The following is a 23219-nucleotide window of genomic DNA, read 5'->3' on the forward strand; positions in this document are numbered from 1 at the left end:
TATAGCACAGATAAATTCTAGAATACTTTGAAAAATGTCCTTTGTGGGATGACTGTCATTGGTAGAAACAGCTGAGCAATTCAGCAAGATTTTTACGGAGGTGACCGTACCATTTTGCTTCCACATCCACCTATCTTTAGGGTGATGGATTTCAAAAACAAACGTTCATTTTTCAAAGGACAGGGTGTTTCTCATGTTTTGTGGAAAGTGCAACGATTGACATTTTGACTGGTGAAACATCCAGATAATGAAAGAGATCAATTTTTCTCCCAGTGCCACATTTCAACATTTACATGACCCAAAGTTACTTTGTCTTGAAATCCTCTTTATATCTTTGCCTTTCAGTGACATAGACCCAGTTGTGAAGAGCCTATGGAACAGTGGGGTGATGTTTCGGTCACATTGTACTTTCCATCCACAGTTATTGGTCTTATTGCCAATTCACAGTATTGGCTAGTTGGGCAATAGGATGGTTACTGGTTAAATCAGTGGCTACCTGCAGTGAATAAGATTGCTATTTGCACGGATTTATTTCCTTTGTATATTAATACGTATTGCCCAACAGGGCAATGTTGAATTTATTACCCAAACAGGAATGCTTGAGAGGGAGAAAAAAAGAGGTTTTAATTGTTATGCTAGGACAACAGGCATAAACTGTGGCAACCCAGATGGGTGGTCACCCCACCCATGGAAGATTTTCTATTCCAGGGAGGTGTATTCCAGGGGAGAATTTTGGGTACCGTTGGGAGTAGGTGGAAAAGTTCCTTACCATGTCCAAAACCAAGGATTTGGAACCTTTAAGCACATTTCCGAGATCAGATATGTATTTTGAGTCTTGCGTATTTCTACACTCTACCAACTGAGAAGAGTCTGAGGTCACCTAATAAGTGGCAAAGTTCATAGAGAACCAAGGAATTAGACTAGAGGATTTTCCAGATGGCCCGGGAAACAGTCACAGCTTGTTATTGGTGCTTAAGACTGTCAAAAACCAGAAGAGATTCTTCTTTGAGGATTAACTTTTTATCAGTAGTACCCTCTGAACTCTGTAGCCAGAGCTGAGTAAAGAAAAACACATCCAGAAGGTTTCCAGTTAAGTATATGGGTGAATGGCATTTCCTTGTCATGTGGATTCACCATTAGGTAGTATGCAGCATCTTTTCATTATTATAATGTAGTCGTGTTTGTTTTTTGGGAAATCCATTTCAGGGAGAAGACAATATTTGCTTGTAAAGAAAAAAATAGCATTATATATCAGTTATATGACTGTCTAAACAAGCATGCTCTGAGATCTAAATGTTTACATGTAGAGAAAATTTAAGTGGTAGTGTTACTTGCATAGTGGACTTCAGTGTTTTAAGAGTTGACACGTTAGTGATGAACTATCTGGTCATGAAACCAGGCATCCCTGTTTATAGACATTTGAAGATCCTTTGATTATTAAGATATAGTGAGCTCATTCAATATACTGGTCACTTTGGTCATATTATTTAAAATTGAAAATAATGGTTTGGAGCACGCATATGGCAGTGTAGTCCCTGGTTTAGGGAGGCTTCATAGTTAAAGAGTTTTGTTGACAGACATTTCAAAGCCCAGATGCTCTGTTCATTAAATTTACCACAGACAAGTACTTAGAGCTGCTTTTCTCTTTGAGGGGTGATTACACTTACTGTGTGAGGTAATTGAGAGGACTAATGGTACTGTATGCAAAACCCCCGGCACCACACTGGGTACTTTCAGTCACATGTCTGTTGTTCTTATTACTAAAGATAATAGGATTAAATTTTTTTTTTTAATGTTTGCTTATTTTTGAGAGAGAGACAGAGCACAAGTGGGGGAGGGGCAGAGAGAGAGGGAGACACAGAATCCGAAGCAGGCTCCAGGCTCTGAGCTGTCAGCCCAGAGCCCGATGCGGGGCTCAGGCACGGGAACCACGAGATCATGACCTGAGCCGAAGTTGGATGCTCAACTGACTGAGCCCCCCAGCTGCCCCAAGATGATAGCATTTTGATCCTAGGGAGCTTGTTAAAACTTGGAGTTTGTCAAAACTTTGGGTATGTTTTGACCAAGAATTATTTTGTCCCAGTGCTTTAAAAATGCATATGCATGAAAAGGAGTATTTGGAAATAAATTCTTAAATTGTATTAATTTACTCCCCAAGCTATTACCTAAGATGGCCTGATACTATGATTCTTATTGTAGGTAAAGGGAATTTAAGCTCATAAAAACTAATTTCTCAAAAGCACAAGTCAAGTTGTTGCAATTTCTAGTTTACTGCCCAGTCTTGCTGCATTTTTCTTACTAATTTGGTGGCAAAAGTGGTAAAGATGCTATGAAGCTTACCCCAAACATTGAATTAATCTAGAACTAGTTCTTTTTTTAAAGTTATTTTATGTATGTATGTATGTATGTATTACTTTTTTTTCCAAGTTTTAATTTAAATTCAAGTTAGTTAACATACACTGTTATATTAGCTTCAGGTGTAGAATTTTAGTGATTCATCACTTACATACAACACCCAGTGCGTATCAGGACAAGTGCCCTCCTTGATATTCATTACCTATCTAACCCATCCCTCCACCCACCTCCCCTCCAGTAACCATCGGTTCTCTAGATTTAAGAGTTTGTTTCCTGGTTTACCTCTCTTCCCCCCGCCCCATTCATCGGTTTCTTGAATTCCACATATGAGTGAACTCATATGGTATTTGCCTTTCTTTGACTGACTTATTTAGCTTAGCATATTGTCTAGCTCCATTCATGTCATTGGAAATGGCAAGATTTCATTCTTTTTGAAGAATACACACACACACACACACACACACACACCCCATATCTTCTTTATCCATTCAACAGTTGATGGATATTTGGGCTCTTTCTATAATTTGGCTATTGTAAATAATGCTTCTATAAACATTGGGGTCCATGTATCCCTTCAGGTCAGTATTTTTGTGTGCCTTGGGTAAGTATAATTACAATTACAATTACAATTACTAGTGCAGTTACTAGGCCATATGATAGTTTGATTTTTAACTTTTTAGGAACCTCCATACTGTTTTCTTTTGTGACTAATGTAGAAACATAAGTATTTCCTGACTTTTTAGTTGTATATTAAGAGGGAAACGAAAAGCAAAGGCAGAATGTCTAATTTACCTGCAATTCCACTGTGACTAGGCAATTTTTTTTTTTTTTGAGAAACTATTAAAATAGTGTAACAGAATGAATACCAAGGCACCAACCGTAAACTCTTTGGGTGTCCAGAATCAATTCCCCTCTTTCAAATGGATCTTTTTAAACTACTGACTGAGCTGTTGAATCTTGTTGGTCTTGGCAGAGGAATCAGTTACCCCCTGCAAAGAAAGCTCTACTTTGATGGTGCATCACTGAGCACAGTAGAGATGGCCACAGCCAGAATGAAATGTGCCAAACTTGTAGTTAGAAGAATGTAGAAGGGCGATGCCTCACACATCACATGGAAATCTCTGAGGGAAAAGTAAACTATTCTTATATTCAGAAAACGATTATTACAAAGTGGAATGATTGTTCTGCCCTCCAAAGTTAATTGGCTGATATAAAGTCTGTATTTCAGGAATTATGTTTCCTCCTTAATTCCTCCTCATCTGTTTTTTCCCCCCATGCATAACAGCACATCATCTCACGTGTGATTTTGAGTCTGGTTTCTGTGGTTGGGAACCATTTCTCACAGAAGATTCACACTGGGAGTTCATGAAAGGATTGGCCAGTGGAGACAACCACCTACCTGATGCTGATCACATAGCAAACACAAATCATGGTAGGACGTTTTCCTCTTAAAAAATGTTTGTTGTCTTTCATGTTGCAGAATGGTGCTACTATGTATTTTCATTTCTAGCTATAGACTATATACATAGAACTCTGGTTTGTCTTGCTTTAAACTGTCATGATCAACATGATAGTTTGTAATTAATTGAGTTTCCCAAAAAGAACATTGTTTTAATAACCAATGTTTTTCTTGCCACATTTTTTTACTTTTTGTTTTATAATTTTTTTAATGTTTATTTTTGAGGGATAGAGCACACGAGTGGGTGAGGAGCAGACAGAGGGGGACAGAAGATCAGAAGCTGGCTCTGTGCTGACAGCAGAAAGCCTGATGTGGGGCTCAGACTCATGAACCATGAGATCATGACCTGAGCCAAAGTCGGGACACTCCACTGACTGAGTCACCCAGGCACCCCTGTTGCCACGTTTTTTACAGGGTTGAAGGCATGAGGGTGGGGGGTGGAGAGTCTTCTGATAATATTCTCTAGTTGCCAGAACTCATGTACAATAGGTGTGCCTTCTTTTTAGAGCAATCCAATTTTTTTAAAACAGAAAGAAAAATAGTTTAATCTTCTTTCTGGAAACAGAGAACAGAGATTTAGCACCAGCTATAAAATAAATTGACAAATACTTGAATGCAGTTTAATCACTCTTAAAACTTCTTTGTAACAATCTTCTTTCTCATGTATTTTTAAGCACCATTACAATTTTCATATAGCATCTTAAAATAGAGCAATTATAACAACACATGGCATTTCAATCAAGGTTTGGGAATCTCCAAGGAAAACAGAAGGGTTTTGTTCTGTTTTCTCTCTTTTGTGTAGATGTCATTGCCTAGGTATATTAGTATCCTATTAAAACTTTATACTAACACAACTGTATTGTCAATCCTCTTTAAGCTCATCCAACCCTCTTGAACATTATTCTGTCTCTCCTTTGAGATTTCCAAGGAAGTATGCCAAACTAGCAGTGTTGACTGTATTTTAAATTATAGCCATTGCAAACTGGGGTTGGTGGGGGAGCATGTCAATGGATGGAGAGAGAGACTTTGGCCGTCCATCTGTTGTCTAAAACTATAAACCCAGATTATTATTTCACAGTGGAGTAAGGTCCTAATTTGTGTGTGTGTGTGTGTGTGTGTGTGCGCGCACGCGCGCGTGTGCACGCCTGTTAACCTTATTTTTCCTTTAAGATTTTGTGATGGAGTGGATTAAAGTTTGAAACAGAAAGGACAACTCATTATTGTCCATCTGTTAAAGTGTAATTTAAATGCAGCAACATTCAACCTTTTTGGTGTACCGTTCACAGAATTTGAACAAACATATGTAGTTGTATAACTATTAGAAAACTCAGGATCTGAAAGAGTTCCATTCTCCCCCCAAATGCTATGCCACTTTGCAGTCAATACTCATCTCACTTCTAGCCACCGGCATCTAACTGATCTGATTTCTGTCCCTATGGTTTTGCCCTTTCCATAATGTCATATAAATATACTAATGTCCTATGTAGCCTTTTGAGTCTGTCTTCTTTTAATTAGCTTAATGGATTTGACTTTCATCCTTGATGATTGCAGCTCCTTCCTTTTTTACTACAGAGTAGTATTCAACTGCATTGATAAGGCGCAGTTTGTTTACCCATTGATCAGTTGAAGGATATTTTAGTTTCTAAATGTTGGTGATTATGAGCATGCTATAAGATTTGCATACCTTTTTTTTTTTTGTTTGTTTGTTTTGTTTTTGGACATAAGTTTTCATTTGACTTGAGTACTCTATCCAGTTCCTTTGTTTAATTAATATTTTCCTTCTGGTGTTGAGTGAAAGGGCCTCTGATTTCTGGCCCTTTTTGACCTCTGGGAAATATTCCAGTTGCGCCTTTTAGAAGTTGAAGTTCCAGCTTCACTTAAGTTTCCTCACCTCCATGCACTGGTCAGTACTCAGGTGGAGATTCAGGGGAGGGGGAGACTCTGGATCTCTGGATCTCTCTCTCTGCAGCCCTGTCCTCCTGTCCTCCTGTCCTCTGCCTTGTGGACTACAGCCAGTTGAGTGTCCCCAAAGTGGCATCTCCATCTTTTCAATTTGAAGAGACTGTCACACTCCTTCTGGCTCCCCACTCCCTACACGGCAGCTGGAAACTGTTTAGGCAGTAAGCTGGGGAAATTGTATGGCATAACTCATTTATTTTCCCTGTCTTAGAGATCATTGTCCTGTGATCCTACGTACTCATTGTCTTACATTTAAAATTCTTTTTGTTTGTTTGCTTCATTTCTTTGGTCTGGATATGCTATAACATATCTAGCTATCCTCTTATTGAGTGACAATATCATGACGGTGCTTTAAAATCCATTCTTGTACACACCTTCTTATATAGGGTGCTTTCAGTTCTATGCAATGAACAGCTATGAGTGAGACTACTAGGTTTTTACAGAAAGATATGTACTTTCCCTTCAAATCTTAACACTTAAAATTCCAGTAGCAAAATAAGAGTGCTTTTTTCCCATTTGTCTACCAGCAGCAGGCATTATAGTCTCTTAAATTTTTCTAATCTGTGGGTATAAAATGGTTGCTCATTTGTAATCTTTATTGTATTTTACTGAAAAAGATCTTTTCAAATATTTCTAATCTCCTAGATTATTTAGAGCTTCTTTAATTTCTCTAAAATTCTGAAACTTTTAGTGTATATATTTTAAAAACGTTTTGTTAAATTTTTTAGGTTTTTGATAGGTTTTCAGCTCTTATAATATTTTAAAAACTGTTTTTGTTTGCTGGTATAGAGAAATGCCATTGTATTTTAAATATTGATCCTGTACCCAATGACCTTGCTAATTTTATTTATTATAGCTAAGTGTGTGTGTGTGTGTGTGTGTGTGTGTGTGTGTGTATGAACCTAAAATAATTGTGAATATATATGCATATATTATTTTATCTGCAAATAATGACAATTTTATTTCCTTCTATCTGAATGTGAAGCCTTCTGTTTTCTTTGTTTCATTGCACTGGCTAGTTATTCTGGGGAAATGTTGAATAGAACAGGTGATAGCTTCTAGACTTGTTCTTATTTCAGAAGAAAGCTGTTAATAACTCAACCTTAAGTGCTATATTTGCTGAAAGATTGTTTTGCTTTATCAGATAGCGATGTTCCCTTCTATTCATAATGTGTTTTTTTGTGTGTATATATATGTGAATGTATGTTAAAATTTGTCAAATGTTTTTTGAATATGTGATAACCATATGGTCACCATATTATCTTTTTTGTTGATTCATAACATGAATTTTTCAAATATTAAACCACCCTTGCATTCATGAACCAAATCTCGTTTGGTTGGTTTTACTTGTTGTATTCTGACTTTTTATTCTTTATGGTAATATTTGTGATATTTATATCATATTTGATTCATTATCAAGTCCTCTATCTAATATTTTCACATCATGTAAGTAGTCCCTTCTAGACCGTTACATTAAAAGCGGATGCATGCTTTGCAAAAGATGAGGTTGAGGCTGGCATGGACAGTTTAACCCACAGAGGCTGATCCCCTCATTGCTTAATTTTTATACTGTGTTTTTCCTGTCACCCCTCTTGGGTGTGTATAAGTGTTTTACAATGAACCGTGCAGATTACCAGGAACAATCTACTTGATATCCTATAATTCCATAGTTCTCTTAGTACATTCTGCAAACCAGACTTAAAATAAATCCGGAGACATATTTTTAGAAGTCCCTGGGTCTGGGTTCAGAGTTCATATTCTCTTTACTCCTTACCTGCCCATATAAATATTAAGACTATATTCTATGTTTTCGAAATATTAAAATTTTCTTAGGATTTCATTTAGCTTGCAAATAAATTTTCACTAAATTAATTATTTTATAATATCTTTCCATTTAAAAATATATTATCTATTATCTCTTTCTATTTAATAACAGGGTTTATGGTCTTCTACAAGTTTTTATAATGTTCTTCATAAAAGTTCTGTCCTTTTCTTGTTAGACTTATTCCTACATATTTTGCATTAATGTAATTGTGAAGAGAGTATTTCTCACCATTTTTATGTCTAGGGTTTTATTGTTAAAGTTAAAAAAAAATGATTTAACCTTACCAAATTCTCTTGTTAATATTTGTCATTATATAAAAATGTAAGTCTTGGGGGTATCTACTGTTAGGAATATATTATTGGCAAAACATGGAAACTGTCTCTATTTTTTCTGTTATGATTACTAAATATATTATTTTCTTGACAATTGCATTCACTAGACCTATGACCTATGAGATAATATTAGTCTAAGATAATTAATATTATCTGTTATTAATAATCATGACATAAATCTCTACTTTTTCATTTTAATGAGAATAACTTTGTTGTTTGCCATTTAGGATATTTATTTTGGGGTTGATCATTAATCTTCATTTAATTGTTTACTTTTAATATTTTTTTAATTAAAACATTTTTATGTGTTTTTATTTTGAGAGAAAGAGACAGATTGTAAGTGGAGGAGGGACAGAGAGAGAGGGAGACACAGAATCTGAAGCCAGCTCCAGGCTCTGGGCTGTGAGCACAGAGCCCGATGTGGGGCTTGAGCTCACGAGCTGTGAGATCATGACCTGAGCTGAAGTTGGACACTTAACCGGCTGAGCCATCCAGGTGCCCCTACTTTTAATATTTTCTTAAGGTTATTTTCTTTGCAATGGCTATTTTTTTTTGCCACAGGATTTTCAGTATTTGTTGATCCAAGTCTGATTTTACCCTTTAATTTATTGATCTATTTGACTATGTTGATAGAGTGGCTAGATTAAACCAAGCTTCCATTCTTGGAAAGCACTGATTGGTCAGGACATATTTTTTGGATAAGGATTTTGAATGTAATTGATAAGTTCTTAATTAGAATTTTATACTATGATCATGAGTGACGTTGCTCTGCAATTTATTTTTTATGTTCCTATTTCCATAACTTTTAAATTAGAGCTATCTGGCAATGTAAACTGAGTTGAGCTCCATATATCTTTAAGACTTAAGATCCCTTGAATAATGTTACAAATATTCCTTAAAAATTGATTAAAAGTCACCTGTGGTGCCAGACATTTCCATAAGATTTTTTTTCATCACTTTACAAGTCATTTTTGTGGTAAAACCAATTTATTCAAACCTTTTGCTTCTTTTAGATTTTGCAGTTTTAGTTTGTATGTCCCATCCTTCAATTAACTGCTTGTTTGAAATTGTGCATATTGTTTTTAAATGACCAGGGGACCAAGATTTTTGAGTATTTGTTAATTTGTAGAATTTTGATTGTCTTTTAAAAGTATTCAATTGAGTTTTGCTTGAACCTGGGGATTTTTAAGCTGGAATAATTTTTTCAAAATCCTCTTTTCCTATGCTATTCTTTTATAGGTGAAACCATTTAATGAGCTTATATAGCTTCTATCACTCTTAGTTTGAAATTAGGGAATAAGAGGTTTTATTCTTTCCGTTGGTTTTGGGATTTTAAACCCTGTATAAGGGTGGTTGGCTGGCTCAGTCAGTAGAGGATGTGACTCTTGGTCTCACGGTCATGAGTTCAAGTCCCACATTGGATGCGGAGACTAGGTCGGTGTAGAGCCTACTTAAAAAAAAAAAAAAAGCCCATATAAACTGTCCTGTTTTTCTCATTCAGAGATGATACTGCTGATTTGCAGCCCTGGTTGTTCGGTTAAATACATGGTGGTATCTATATAATAATACATTTTAATTATGAAATCTTTTCCTTTCTGCGTACTTGTATCTAGGAAAATCACCTTCTGAATATGGTATTTTTCAGTCAAAATAGTTGGCTTTCCAAGTTGCCCATCACTTCATGATTATCAAAGGGCAGGATCAGACCTTGGCATTGTTCTGCGTAGCCTTCCTTGTCAATTTTCAATATTCAATGAGGCTACCCCTGACAGCAGTTCAGACTATGTGATCTTTTGAGCTGCTAAGAGATGTTATCTCCTTGTACATTTGCCATGAGCACATCTACTGTAGTTAAAATCTAAAAGCAGTTATTTTGTTAACGCTCAGATTAGATCTTTAATTAAGCTTTCATCCCCACTAGCACAGACAACAATGTCAAACATGTAAGCCCCAGGAGAAACCAAACTCCACAGGCTGGCATCCTTCAGAACTTTGTGAAGAAACTTAAAAATCATGCTCTCATGAGAATTTCAGAAGGGTGTGTTGGATATCCAATTGTAAACTTAGAAGCTTCATTTAATTTGATTTCAGATTCTGTTTATGACACGACATAAGCCAATAAAAATATTTGTTTGGGGGGGTTGGACCAAGAGTTGATTTTAATCCATTGGATTTTATTTTAGATATTTAATGTTATCCATTTGAAAGAACTTTTGGTTATCTCCAGAGCTAAATGGTACATAAGTAAAAATGTAATTTATTTATCTGATTGACAGTTGAATGTGTGCAAGGATACGGTGTTAAGAGCAAAGAATTACTAAATATACGATAGTAGAATTTATATCCATGTGCCTTGACTTTTTTTTTTTTTTTTTTTTTGGTAGGATCATTCATTTATTTCAGGTCACATCAATTTCCAGGAGTGGCCAAACTTGGAAGTCCTGTTCTTACAAAAGCACACACTGCCTCTACCCCATGTCAGGTAACCAGTTATTGGGATTTGCATTGACCCTTCTGTGGTTGTAAACTTTTGGGCGTGGGTTACTGCTGCTAGTAAATGCCTGCTATCTTTTACTACTGTTTTCATGATGAACTGAGAGATTTATATGAGCTATTTCAGCATGAAATATCATGTCCTTCCAAAAGACCATTTGCAACATATAACTTCAACGGTTCTTTTCGGGGGCCTATTAACGAATTTTTCTGTCATTTTGTATTCTTTCCACGCAGTCCTTTCAAGAATCCCAAACTGGATACATGCTGCCAAAACTGCTGATTATTTTGGCCAACAGTGTTAATTGAGTAAAATAAAATAATCTACACAAGTGCTTGTTGAGAGTAAGATGAAAGGGTGGAAAAAGGGAGATAAACATGGGCACAAAAAAAAAAGAATTCCATTTTGTGCAATTTTATTTTTTCATTTAGTCTTTCTGGTGCCAAGTAAACACAGACCAAGCAATACTCAGGCCATTTCAACAGTACAAGAGAGAAGAAAGCAGAGAAGGGCCCTGGAGGCAGACCTGGTTCAAATCTCAGTTTGTAGCAGGATTCTCGCACAGTCGTGACACTGAGGCTTTTCTTTCCAGGAAGCAACTTTATTATTTGTGCGGGCACCTCGGTTGGGCACGTACTGAAGAACTGAGCCCCAAATGCCATGTGGTGTAGTTTTTTATATGGTAACACACAAACATGTAGTCTGATTAAGTGGTTTCATGTTACAAGGTCCTGAGGGATGTTGTCACCTATGCGTATAGCCAGGTTGCCTTGTGTTTTGTTTTGTTTTTTCTTAGGGTAGGGATCCTACCACAAGTTCTGCCACAGATAACATACTCTCCTGGAGAGCATCCACACTGGAAGTGTAGTATTAGCTTTTTCGTTAAATAAAGTCGTTATTTATTAAAATGTCGTTAAATAAAGTACCCGACAAAGGATCTGGCGCGTAGATGTTTACTAAACAAAATTCCTTTGTTTTCCACAAAATGAACATCTATGTTAGACGTTTCTGTTCAGCGTGCCTTGTTTTCAGTTCTTTTGAGAGTTCTAGCATGCCCATAAGCCCTTTAGGATTCCAGTTTATTTTTTTAGTTATCAGAAAGTAATGGAGATCGATATTGCAGCACACTAAATTCATCATCTGTAAGTGTAGGGGTACAGCAGTTTATTCCGGTATTCCTGGTGACAAATTACATATCATTCAGAGGTATAAATCTAATTATATGTTCAGCTTGATATAAATCTGAATGGGAGTGCCCAGAACTCCTAATGGATTGTCCTCCCTCTTCCCCCTCCTGCCCCCTCCCCTTGTTACTTCCTGTCCATTTCTTTATGGGGATTATATTTAAAATACCTGCCTGGACTCCCCTTCACCCAAATACACTCTATGCTTGCCCACCTTTGTTTTATTTCTATTAAATCCTATGCAATAGATACAGAATTTTTTTTTTTTTTTGAGAACTCCTGAAGCAATTATTCGATCTGTAAAAGTACATCCCAAAGTTGCTTAGCTTTAATTCAAGGCCATATACTAAAGTGATGTGATCGTGGTCACTGTTGTATACATAACACATGGGATGCAAAACAATAAAATGTATTCTTCCTGTTTTGCAGAAATTCGGAAGTAAACATTAAGAGCTTATTAGTAATTCCAGAGACTCAATTAGAAATCATATACATTTTTTTCTTTGTAAAGATGACCTACATTTCCTATTGTTTTGCGCTGGTAGCCGTTAGTTTGTGGTCAGTGGGATTATGTATCAATTTACGATTGCTTCGACTTGGGAACAGTTTTCTCTATTGTCACTTAAACTTGGAGCTTAGCTGTGGTGGGGCCTCAGTGAAAGCCATGGGCAGTTTAGACACTTGATTTATTTCTCAGAACCAAGTACTCAACCCCCCAAGGCTTCAGTGTTAATGGTTTTCCTTGCTTTTTGGAAAAGGAAGAGTGTTTTAAGGAGCCATTACAGGCTGCCAGAAGAGGTATCTGTTTTTTTCTTTTTTTTTTTTTTCCCCTTTTGTCTGTTTCTGCTTGAATGTTAGTGCTTTTGAGTTAGAGGAAGGGATATTTGGGTTATTTTATAGTACTTTTAGGTCTAGGAAGTAGAATTAGCTAGAGGAGGAAGGTTATTTATAGTCTGAGACACACAAAGCTAATGTTCTTTCCCAACAAAGTATTCTAAGAATATAGTATTACTTTTTTATAAGTCTGTGGTAATGTGTGGTACTTTACAGAACAGCGAAACAACCAAATTCGTATCTCTTGAGTAATGAGAGAATCTTGTCAATTTTCCAAACTGGAACATATTGATAATAGTTATACTTGTGGAATAGCACTGTTCTTCATTATAACATGGTAAACTGAGGCAGTGAGCTAACTATAGTTGGGTGCTTTGATACGACTAATGTCTTCATTTTATGAAATGACACTTTTTCCCTACATAATCATATGAAGCTGATACACTTGAGAACATTTTTTTCGGAAGGACTTTAAAAACATGAAGCTTTCTTTTGAGTCTTCTTTTCTAACAACAGGCTTGTAGAGTCATTTTGCACAAGTTCCCTTGTCCTTAACCTATAGCCAGCACATGGCATCAACATGCACAATTTTTCTTACACCTCCTCCCGCTCCCCCGCCTTGCTCAAGATGTGGACTTTAATTTAAAAGTATCAGAAGTCCCTTCAAGTCACTGTTGGAAACTCGGCACGTTTCCTTGGAATAGCCAGGAGATAGGATGAACGACACATGGGAACCAGAGGCTCCCATTTCTTACTGATGTTGAAGTGTAGTTACTGTTTTGAATTAACTAGGAAATATCAAATATGAAGGATATTTGTGCTAGGTATTAATATTTTCTGAGTTCTCATATTTGAGTTACTGTACTAAATTACTTTTAGGACTTCGCAATTCATCAAAAGCAGGAAGATTGAGAATACAAAGCTTCTGCTTTCGAGCTAGTTGGCATATTCATCTGTTTAAAAAATAAATTTCAGCTTGTTTTGCACTTATTTTAATATTCTCGAATTCAAAAGAAATCGTAATTTTTTTTTTAAAAGTGAATGAGAATATCAGGGAAAAGATAGATGAAGCAAGAGATGGGTTGGTCCCAAAAATAAAGTTTATTAGAGCCAGGCTACACGTTCGAACTAAGTTTTCCAGCAACCAGTAGAGACAGATGAGCCATCATTTGGTTTAGATTCAAGGTGGTAAAAATTACAAAGCAAAAATAGTTCTTTGGGGAATTCTCTCCTGAGTGTACATGGTGATCACAACGTAAACCTTCTTTCTCTGACTCAGTACACACACATTGCTTACCTGCTCACAGCCTGGATGCCTGGAATGCAATAGGGACCACCTAAGTGTGCGCTTGCCCCACACTTAGGAAATGTCGGTTTTAGGGATTCTGATGGCAATTCAGTGTTAAGTGCTCCAAGAGGGTGAGTACAGCATAACGATCATAATCCACTTATAACAGTTCTCTCGACCAGTTTTGAAAGACCATGTCTTGTAATGTTCTCCCAGTAGAGTGATGAACTCACATTCAACGAGAAATTTAGAAAAAAAAAAAAAAAAGTAATTACGGAGTGGGGCTTAGAACGGTGCAACCCACACTTTGTTCCCTGATCGTTTTGTTTAATCCAAGGATAGATGTTAGCATATGGGATAGATTCTAGAGGAAGCAACATGGTGTGGGGGAAAGTAGAGCAGGTACTCTCTCCACCTGTGCATGAGCAAAACACATGGAGGCTAATCATATAAATTAAAACCACATATTATGTTTAAAAACATTTGTTTTTTAACGTTCATCTTTGGGAGACAGAGCGTGATTGGGGGAGGAGCAGAGAGAGAGAGGGAGACACAGAATCTGAAGCAGGCTCCAGGCTCTGAGCTGTCAGCACAGAGCTCAGTGTGGGACTCAAACTCACCGACTGCGAGATTACAACCTGAGCCGAAGTCGGATGCTCAACCGACTGAGCCACCCAGGCACCCCGACAACAGATTATATTTTACTGGAGATTCTAAACTTCTAATTAAGCTTATTCAAAGGAAGAATACTCAGACAAAAACGTCATCATGACTAGGAGTCAGAAAAATCACTACGGGTGTGTGTGTGCGAGCGTGTGCGTGTGTGATGAATGATCCTGTTCCCAGCATGGACTTAACTCCCAGCTGAGTTTGGAGGAGCTAAAAATATCTTCTTTTTTCTCTCTCCTCTCTCTTCTCTTTTTCTTGCCTCTTTTTTCTCTTCTCTTCCTTTCCCTTTCCTCCTCCTTCTTCTTTCTTCTATCTCTTGAAGATAAGACAGGTATTGCACATACTAGGCAGAGTCCGATATGAGGCAGAGAAGGCAGGGTAGCCAAGCATTTGGAATGCAGCTTAGAAAGGGCATGAAGATTCGGCCACGGAGTTCTAAGACGGAGGAGCCGTTGAAAGAAAGATTCTAGGGAAGTTGAGGAAAGAAGCAGAATTTTTGAAGAGTAGAGATTCATTTGGGCACAGACCAAAATCAAATGAAACAAATAGGAAGAAATCATTTTAATAAACTCTTAAATAATGCCCCGTTAGGTCACTTCACAGAGTTAAGTATCAGAGAGCCTGATTACTCCTTTGTAGAGCTGGGCACTCTTCCGGAGAATGTCACGGGGCACTGTAGGAACCAAAGAGCAAGTGGTGTAGCCAAGGCCATTACCCTTGCAAGCTTAGTTGTTCACCTGTACTCGTAACTATTAGCGTAAGTCACCTGAAATGATGACTTGGATATTTGTCATATGATGTCATATCATATGACATCAAAATGTCATATCATCCAAAAATGATGATTGGATATTTTTAAAAAATATAAATAATGCCCAGAGGATGCAATTAAAACCAATAAAATAGTTTGAGCTTCCCCCTCTTTTTTTTCCCTCTCCAATTTGCAATTAAAGGAACTGCTTTGTTGGAAGCTCTTTTAACCACATGAAATTGTCCTGAATACACTAATTCAGTGCCTTGCCCAGTCACACTCCATATAAACCATGCCTTAGTGAAAACCAAGAGAAGTAAAACATTTATAAATATTAACATTTATCTTACTACTTTTTAATGAATCAGGCATGGATGACAAAAATAATTTCCTTTTAGAATTGTAAGTAGTAAATACATTTTAAATGGTTGGTATAATCTTAACATACCTGTGTTTGTAGTTCTGTTTAATAGAATTTTCTATGATAATAGAAGTTTTTTCTTTGCTATGTCCAGAATGGTTGCAACTCACTACATATAACTCTTGAGCATATGTTGTAATGACTATAATTGAGGAAGTGGATCTTTCATTTGGTTTCATTTTAATTAATTTGTGTGTAAATAACCACACTATGTTCATATCTTTGCCACTGTATGCATTCTAGTTAATTGTTCCCTTTTCTTTTCATTCTCCCCCATAAAACTCTGGAGTCCCTAAGGACACCTAATGCTTTGTACCTTTTCTGACACAGAGCAGTGTTTTTCATTCTCTGGTGAAGTTTACAGACGTTTACGTAAGCACTGATGCTAATAGTCCTGCTCACCTCTTCTTCTTTTCCAAAAAGTACCTATTAACAAAATCTGAATACAAACTGCCGTCATGTGTTCTGCAAGGAATTCGCGACACGCATGGTGATTTGACGTTCGTGACTTAGTGTTCTACTCCCAGTGGGTAGCAGATTGAAAGGCACAGAGCTTGTGCACTTGACAGGTGCCTATCTGAAATCACAGCTGTATTAATAACTTTGTTCAATGATTTCACTCTTACCAATATTAAATTTGAAAAAAAAAAAAAAAACTTTGGAAGGTTTCTTTGTCTGTAATAAGCTGAAGAGTTCTCCTTAATTCTTTACAATGCCAAGTCTGTTAAAGTAGTAAATTAAATATAAGTCTTGAGCTCTTATCCTGTGAAATATGGATCCCATTGGTATTTACCCTTAATACACTGTTGAAATACCTTAGCACTGGTGATGTACTGAATGACAGTTTGACAGCTTGAAATTCTGATAGGGCATGCATATCTCTTGTACTACTAAGTTTAAAGCTCTGTTTTGCATATTTACAAGCTAGGAATAGGCTGAGACTCTAGCAGGGATCTAAAATTTAATTGTCCGTGAGGAATGTAAATCCTCCCTTTCCATAAAATCTAATCAAACACTCTGTTTGCCTTTACATTTCTTACTTACCTGCCTTGCTTACCTGAGTTTAGGGGAGCACGGTAGTCATGTCTAAAATGAAGTGAATAGCCAGAAAGAATTTTTTGATCAAGTTGTGGCCATTAAGTGGACACTGGAAAACTGTGCACTACATTGGAACAGAGAATGCTTGATCTTTTAAAGCTGGACAACTTTTTAAAAGAGCATATAAAACTTTTTCACCTTTAATTTCCACTGGAATTGGTACCAACCATGAAATAAATGGGTAGACCATACGTGTACTAAAATCTGTCCATGTAACAAAATAAAACGATAGCAGTGAAGGAAAAAAAAAAACAACCCAAGAATTTAAAATATGGTGAAACTGAAAAGGAGTCTGTTTTAATCCAAAGAGAAGGATTTTATTTCTGAGAGGCCTCATCTCTGAACGTTGTGTTTTCTTCGAATCCTAAGGCTGCACTTTTCAAAGACCTAATGAGAAAAAGAAAAAAAAAAAATGCCCTGTGTCTGAACTTGTTTTTATGGAGATTTTGTTGACGTGTTTTATAGAGTGAATCATCCAATTATTGAGGTTGGTCCTGCCTCACACAGTACCTGTTACTTAGTAAATGCTCACTAAATATGTATTTGATAAATGAGGGTCCTGAATTCGATGTTGTTGCTACTGCTGTCAGTACCCAAAATTATTCTCTCTTTACGTTTTCTTTACTACCCAGTTAACTGCTGAAACCCTTAGATTAATTATGTCATCTTTGATAATGACTAGGAGGTGAAAGGATCACTCTCCCACTCCCAAAAAAGGATGTTTTCTTTACTTGAATTAAATTATGAATTAACAGTATTATAGGAGCTCCCAAGTTCTTTGATAATGTCCCCATGAGAAGAAATTAATGAAAAGTACTCATTACAGTTTTCTTTTATTTGAGAAAATAATTTTTCAACAAAACTTTTTTTTTGGTTTATTGTTTGAGACAGCAAAGGGAATACATAAGTCAAACCTGATCTTGTACACTAAGAATGTGTACCTCCCCAGATTCATGAGAAGCAAGAGAGAAAGGTACTTTCATAGAAGGAAAGAGCATGGAACCTCCTCTGGAAGCAGAGTGGAACTGCCCATGGTGATGCGGACAAATACGTGTCCTCAAACTTGTCTTGGTTGCTAGTATCCCATTTCCCTAGACGTCTTTACAGTAGGTGTTAAACAGCTTTACCAGATAGTGGGGCTACCCTGAGCCTTTTCTTAAGGGCAGAATGCAAAGGACAGAGTTAGCATTTTCTGGGCTTGCGTGTTTGGAGGAAAGGGGAATTGGGGAGATTCTATTGAACACCAGAATGGTAGGTGATATATATATTTTTTTAATATATGAAATTTATTGTCAAATCAGTTTCCATACAACACCCAGTGCTCATCCCAAAAGATGCCTTCTTCAATGCCCATCACCTACCCTTCCTTCCCTCCCACCCGCCCATCAACCCTCAGTTTGTTCTCAGTTTTTAAGAGTCTCTTATGCTTTGGCTCTCTCTCACTCTAACCTCATTTTTTTTTCCTTCCCCTCCCCCATGGGTGTGATATTTTTAATTATAGAAAAGCTCCTGGAGACAGGTAACTGGAATATTGATATCATTCAAAAACATTTTCAACAGGTGCGATTTTGGTATTATTTGTCTTGGCATTCACATCTCTCGGTTTTTACAAGAACATCACTGTCTGGGGATTTGCAAAAGCAAGGTGATCTGATTGGAACCTCCACATCTCAGTGGAAACAAGCAAAAATCAATCTCTATGTGAAGCCTGGAGCATCTACTCTACCTTTTCAGGTAAGCACGTAAGAAATCAATACAACTCAACAGAGGATGCTAATTTTATACTACTTTTTTTTTTTTTTTCAGAGAACAACATACATAACACATATAAGTTGTTCAGATAGTAATAAAACAGGCACATTCACAATCGGATGAGTACAGATGTTAAACTGGTTTGAGTACTCAAGACTTATGTGTGGAGGCTTAGCAAAAGTGGAGATAAGAATTGAATAGGAGGAAAAAAAGAACACAAAGAATTGAATAGGATGGCATGGCAAAGAGAAGAATAATAGGAAAATATTTATTCTTTAAGTGAGGGTGGTGGATTATATGAGGTAGTGAAAAAACCTGACCATGCTCACATTTTAATTCTGGTGCTTTATTTTCTGCTTTCCATTGATACTGAGGATTTTTTAAAAAAATGATTTTTATTTGAGGGAGAGAAAGAGAGAGTGCACACACAAGACAGGGAGGGGTAGGGAGAGAGGGAGAGAGGGAGAGAGAATCTTGAGCAGCTTCTCTGTGCTGTCAGTGCAGAGCCCGATCGGGTCTCAGTCTCAAGAGCTGTGAGGTCATTACCTGAGCCAAACTCAGGTGTTGGATGCTTAACTGCCTGTGCCACCCACCTGCCCCAATATCGAGGACTTTTAATCAACCTTTGTCATTTTCTTGGCTAATAATAAAAGAAGGGAACTGTAGTTAATCAAATGGCCGCCCAAATGGGCATGGCTACCTTCTGGATGACGTTTGAAAGGAGTGATTATAGATTATAGATTATATATAGATTATATATAGATTATAGATTATAGTGATTATAGATATATATATCTATAATATATTATAGATGAAAACACAGATTTTTTGGAGTAAGGTGGTCTGAGTTCTGATCTCTGTTCTGCTCATGTGTTGCTAAGTGATTACAAATTACATCCTTGAGCCTCACATTTCTCTATCTGTGAAAACACATAGTGATGGTAAGAGCAGTACTTTCGGGGAGTCCAAATATTAAAGAGAAAGTTAAAATGGTGGCCATGAACATGGGCTCTGGAGTCTGGGGTTCAAGCCAGGTGTATAATCATGAGGTAAGTGCTTAATCCCTCTACATTTGTTCATTCTGTGAATGGGGGTGAGGGTCATTGTTGGAGTGTTGGGAGCCCCTGATAACATACCTTATTGGTCCTCATTTCTGTACCAGTTAAGATAAATATAGATGTCAAACAGAGAGTAAAAATTTTAGAGAAGATGCCTTACAATTTTCAGCCATATGTTTAAATAACACTTCACCTCAGAATAAATAGATTCACCCAGAGAACAACGGACTCTGCCAGGGAAATCCAGGACTCACACACTTTGGGAGAAGCCTTTTCCTATTAGCCAGAGCTAACATCAGGATGCATGCATCTAAGAGTGGGAGTTGAAGGAGAGAGGCAAAGAGCATGTTTAGCACATCCGGCTTATTCTAACATCACTAATTGGTCAGATCCTCCTCTCCATGGGACAGTCATGGGTAAGTAACAGCAGTGTTACTGCAGGGAAGTTCCTGTCCCTGGAAGTTGGAGGAATAGGGAATAAGTATGGACTCCTGTCAGTATTCTTTATAGAACTCCTGTAAGGATTGAATGATTTATACACATAAAGCACATAGTGGGTATTCTGGCATAGAGTGAACACACAAAGGTAGCCATTATTATTCCTGTGATTATCACTTGGATGTTGTCTAGGAATAGTAGGCACTCAAGAAATATTAGTCTTCTTTATTTGGAAGAGGAGTCCCCTCTTCATCAGGACTCTAGGTTCAATGATTAGAAACTGCTTCACTCAGTGAAGGTCTCTAAAATCCCTGATTCTCAAGGATCGTATTTATGATTCCCCTCCAATATTTGGTGGAAAGAAATACTATGAATCTAGTGATTCTTCATAGGAAAGCAGTAAAGGCCAGTCATGGGATCATTTAAGCATCAATCCCCATCACATGTGACAGGACACACAAAATCAGAACAATCCAGTCCTTTGCTTCAGTTATTTACATTCTGTGTTAACAGTTTTTTCACTAGGTTTGCTTTTGGTTAGAATGAAACTTACTGCGAAGATCTTTGAGAGTCCATTGTTAATTGACTTCTTGGGAATTAGAATGTCCTTCTCCACAGAAAAACCTGCACATGAATAATTATTCATGAGTTCCTTGTGATTGCCCAAACTTAGAAGCATCCGTGTTCTTCAGTAGGTGGATGGATAAACTGTCATACATCCAGACAATGGAATATTATTCAGTGTTGAAAAGAAATGAGCTGTCAACTCATGAATAAACACAGGGGAACCTCAGGTGCATATTACTAAGAGAAAGAAACCAATCTGAAAAGGCTCCATGCTCTGTGAGTCCAACTATATGGCATTCTGGAAAAGGCAAAACTGGGGAGACAATAACAAGATCAGTGGTTGCCAGGGGTTGGAGGGGTGCAGGGAGAAAGGAGGGGTGAACAGATGGGGCACAGAGGATTTTTTAGGGTGGTAAAAATACTCTGTATGACAATACGATTATGGATAAACATTATTTTACAGTGGTCCAAACCTACAGAATGTACAACATCAAGAATGGACCACGATATAAACAATGGACTTTGGGTGATTATGAGGCTCATCAGTTGTAACAAATGTCCCGCGCTCGTGGGAGATGATGATGGGGATGCTGTGCATGTGTTGGGGCAGGGGGTGTAGCACAAAACTCAGCACTGTCTCCTCAGTTTTACAGTGAGCCTAAAACTGCTCTAAAAATCTTAATAAATTAAACCAGAATGTCTTCTGTTGAACTGGTTATTTGAGAAATATTTTGAGTTAAAATACATGCCATTCCTTTCCAGGCCTGGAGGCACTCATTAACCCATCACGTTATTGAAGAGATTCAGCAGTTCATTTTGTTTTCCTCTTTAGTATTTCTTCCTTTGGGGTTCTGGTTTTTGTTTTGTTTGGCTTTGTAGTGCAAAGTGAGATTACTCTTTGTTACCCAGGGCGTATTAACTGCTTTGTAGGTTGACCAGTGGTTTGATAGGATTTTATAATTTGGCAGCAGTGGATTTGTGATGCTGTCTTTTTTTTTTTTTTTTTTTTAGTATGTTTGTTTCTTTTGAGAGAGAGATTGCAGAGGAGCAAGACTGGGGGAGGGACAGAGAGAGAGAGAATCCCAGGCAGGCTCCATGCTCCACGTGGAGCCCACTGAGGGGCTCAGTCTCACAACCATGAGATCATGACCTGAGCCAAAATCAAGAGTCAGGTGCTTAACCCACTGAATCACCCAGGTGCCCTAATTTGTGATGCTTCCTAAATAAGCCTGGCTCTGCTGTGTCCTTATCCCTCTCCTGGCGTCTCAGCACCTTGTGTGGACTTCTGTCTCCAGGTGGGGATCCTAATCCACACCAATCAGCCTCAGTTTTAATTGTGGTGGCTTTTGAGGGGAGGGAATGGTCCCGGTTTCTTGCACGGTCTTAATTCACCCTGGAGAAGTTTTTATAGTCTCCGCTTCTGTCCCCCTTAATCCTGTTACGTGGCTGTAGGACACATTTGTTTTAGAAACTGCAGGTGAGTTAAAAGAAAAATAAGAATCTTCTCAGCTTTCATCATTAAGAAGCCCGTTATGGGTCCACGATCTCTAATCAACAATTTGGAAAATTAAAATTTGGAGAACAGGGGCGCCTGGGTGGCTCAGTCGGTTGAGCGTCCGACTTCGGCTCAGGTCATGATCTCGCAGTTCGTGGGTTCGAGCCCCGCATCGGGCTCTGTGCTGACGGCTTGGAGCCTGGAGCCTGCTTCGGATTCCGTGTCTCCCTCTCTCTCTGCCCCTTCCCCGTTCATGCTCTGTCTCTCTCTGTCTCTCAAAAATGAATAAACGTTAAAAAAAAATATTTAAAAAAAAATAAAATTTGGAGAACAGTAAGCTTTTGAAAAACGAATTTAGAGATCACACATGACCTCCCCTGAAGAGTTCATTTAGTGAGCTGTTTGCATGTATACCGCCACCCTGATCTCCCTGAGAGTATCATGTGATACACACAGTATGTGTTAGATTAACATTCTCCGCTCTGAACTATTCAAAGTTCAAAACCCAGCTGGCCCCAAATACTTGAGATAAGGAATCGCTGGCCTGTGTTCATATTTTGATGTGAATCAGTCCAGATTTTATACAGACACACAAACACATGATATGTAAAAATACACAGTCATACATTCATAGTCTCTCAAGATTAGTTGTAGGTAATACAACTAATATGCATGTGGTAGTACTTAATACATTATTATTACATGTATATTAAGTATTTCAAACAAGGAGAAAGTGCAGAGCGAGGCAAACATCTTTGTGTTCACACCACGAACGAACTGTTAGCATTTTGTTTGCTTATAATGATAATACCTGTTTGCATGTGAGAAATACAGCTTTTGTCCTCTTTGTACCCATTTCTTTTCCTTGTCCTCTTCTGGAAAAAAAAAATGCAGATATTATGTTGGCTTTAATCTGATTTCTGTAAATGCATTTTAAAAATATGAAATATGCATAAGGATTCTAGGTAGGTGCAATTTTTTTTAAAGTTTATTTATTTTGAGAGAGAAAGCAAAAGAGCGAGAGAGAGAGCGAGAGCGAGAGAGAACATGAACAGGGGGAGGGGCAGGGAGAGAAGAGGGAGAGAATCCCAAGCAGGCTTTGCACTGTTAGTGCAAAGACCGATGCAGAGCTCAGTCTCACAAACCTTGAGATCATTATCTGAGCTGAAATCAAGAGTCGGACACTTACCTTACTTAGCCACACAGGCGTCCTTAGGTTGCTGCAATTCTCCTTCATTCT

The 23219-nt window shown here is 37.6% G+C and overlaps 1 protein-coding gene and 1 long non-coding RNA gene across 2 annotated transcripts in view; one reads left to right on the forward strand and one right to left on the reverse strand.

The window, feature by feature from the left end:
• The window catches only part of MALRD1 (MAM and LDL receptor class A domain containing 1), a 772911-nt gene that overhangs the window by 90658 nt on the left and 659034 nt on the right, over positions 1-23219 (forward strand). The window contains 3 exon segments of the mRNA XM_045462674.1: positions 3641-3787; positions 10315-10412; positions 18230-18403. Coding sequence (XP_045318630.1) covers positions 3641-3787; positions 10315-10412; positions 18230-18403 — 419 coding nt within the window.
• LOC123589985 lies at positions 17501-22938 on the reverse strand. Its single transcript, XR_006708548.1, has 3 exons — positions 22791-22938; positions 20471-20541; positions 17501-17824 (listed from the first exon to the last, which is right to left on the reverse strand). It is a non-coding gene; the product is annotated as an uncharacterized LOC123589985 (long non-coding RNA).

Source organism: Leopardus geoffroyi, chromosome B4 (assembly GCF_018350155.1).
Source record: "Leopardus geoffroyi isolate Oge1 chromosome B4, O.geoffroyi_Oge1_pat1.0, whole genome shotgun sequence".
Lineage (NCBI taxonomy): Eukaryota > Metazoa > Chordata > Mammalia > Carnivora > Felidae > Leopardus > Leopardus geoffroyi.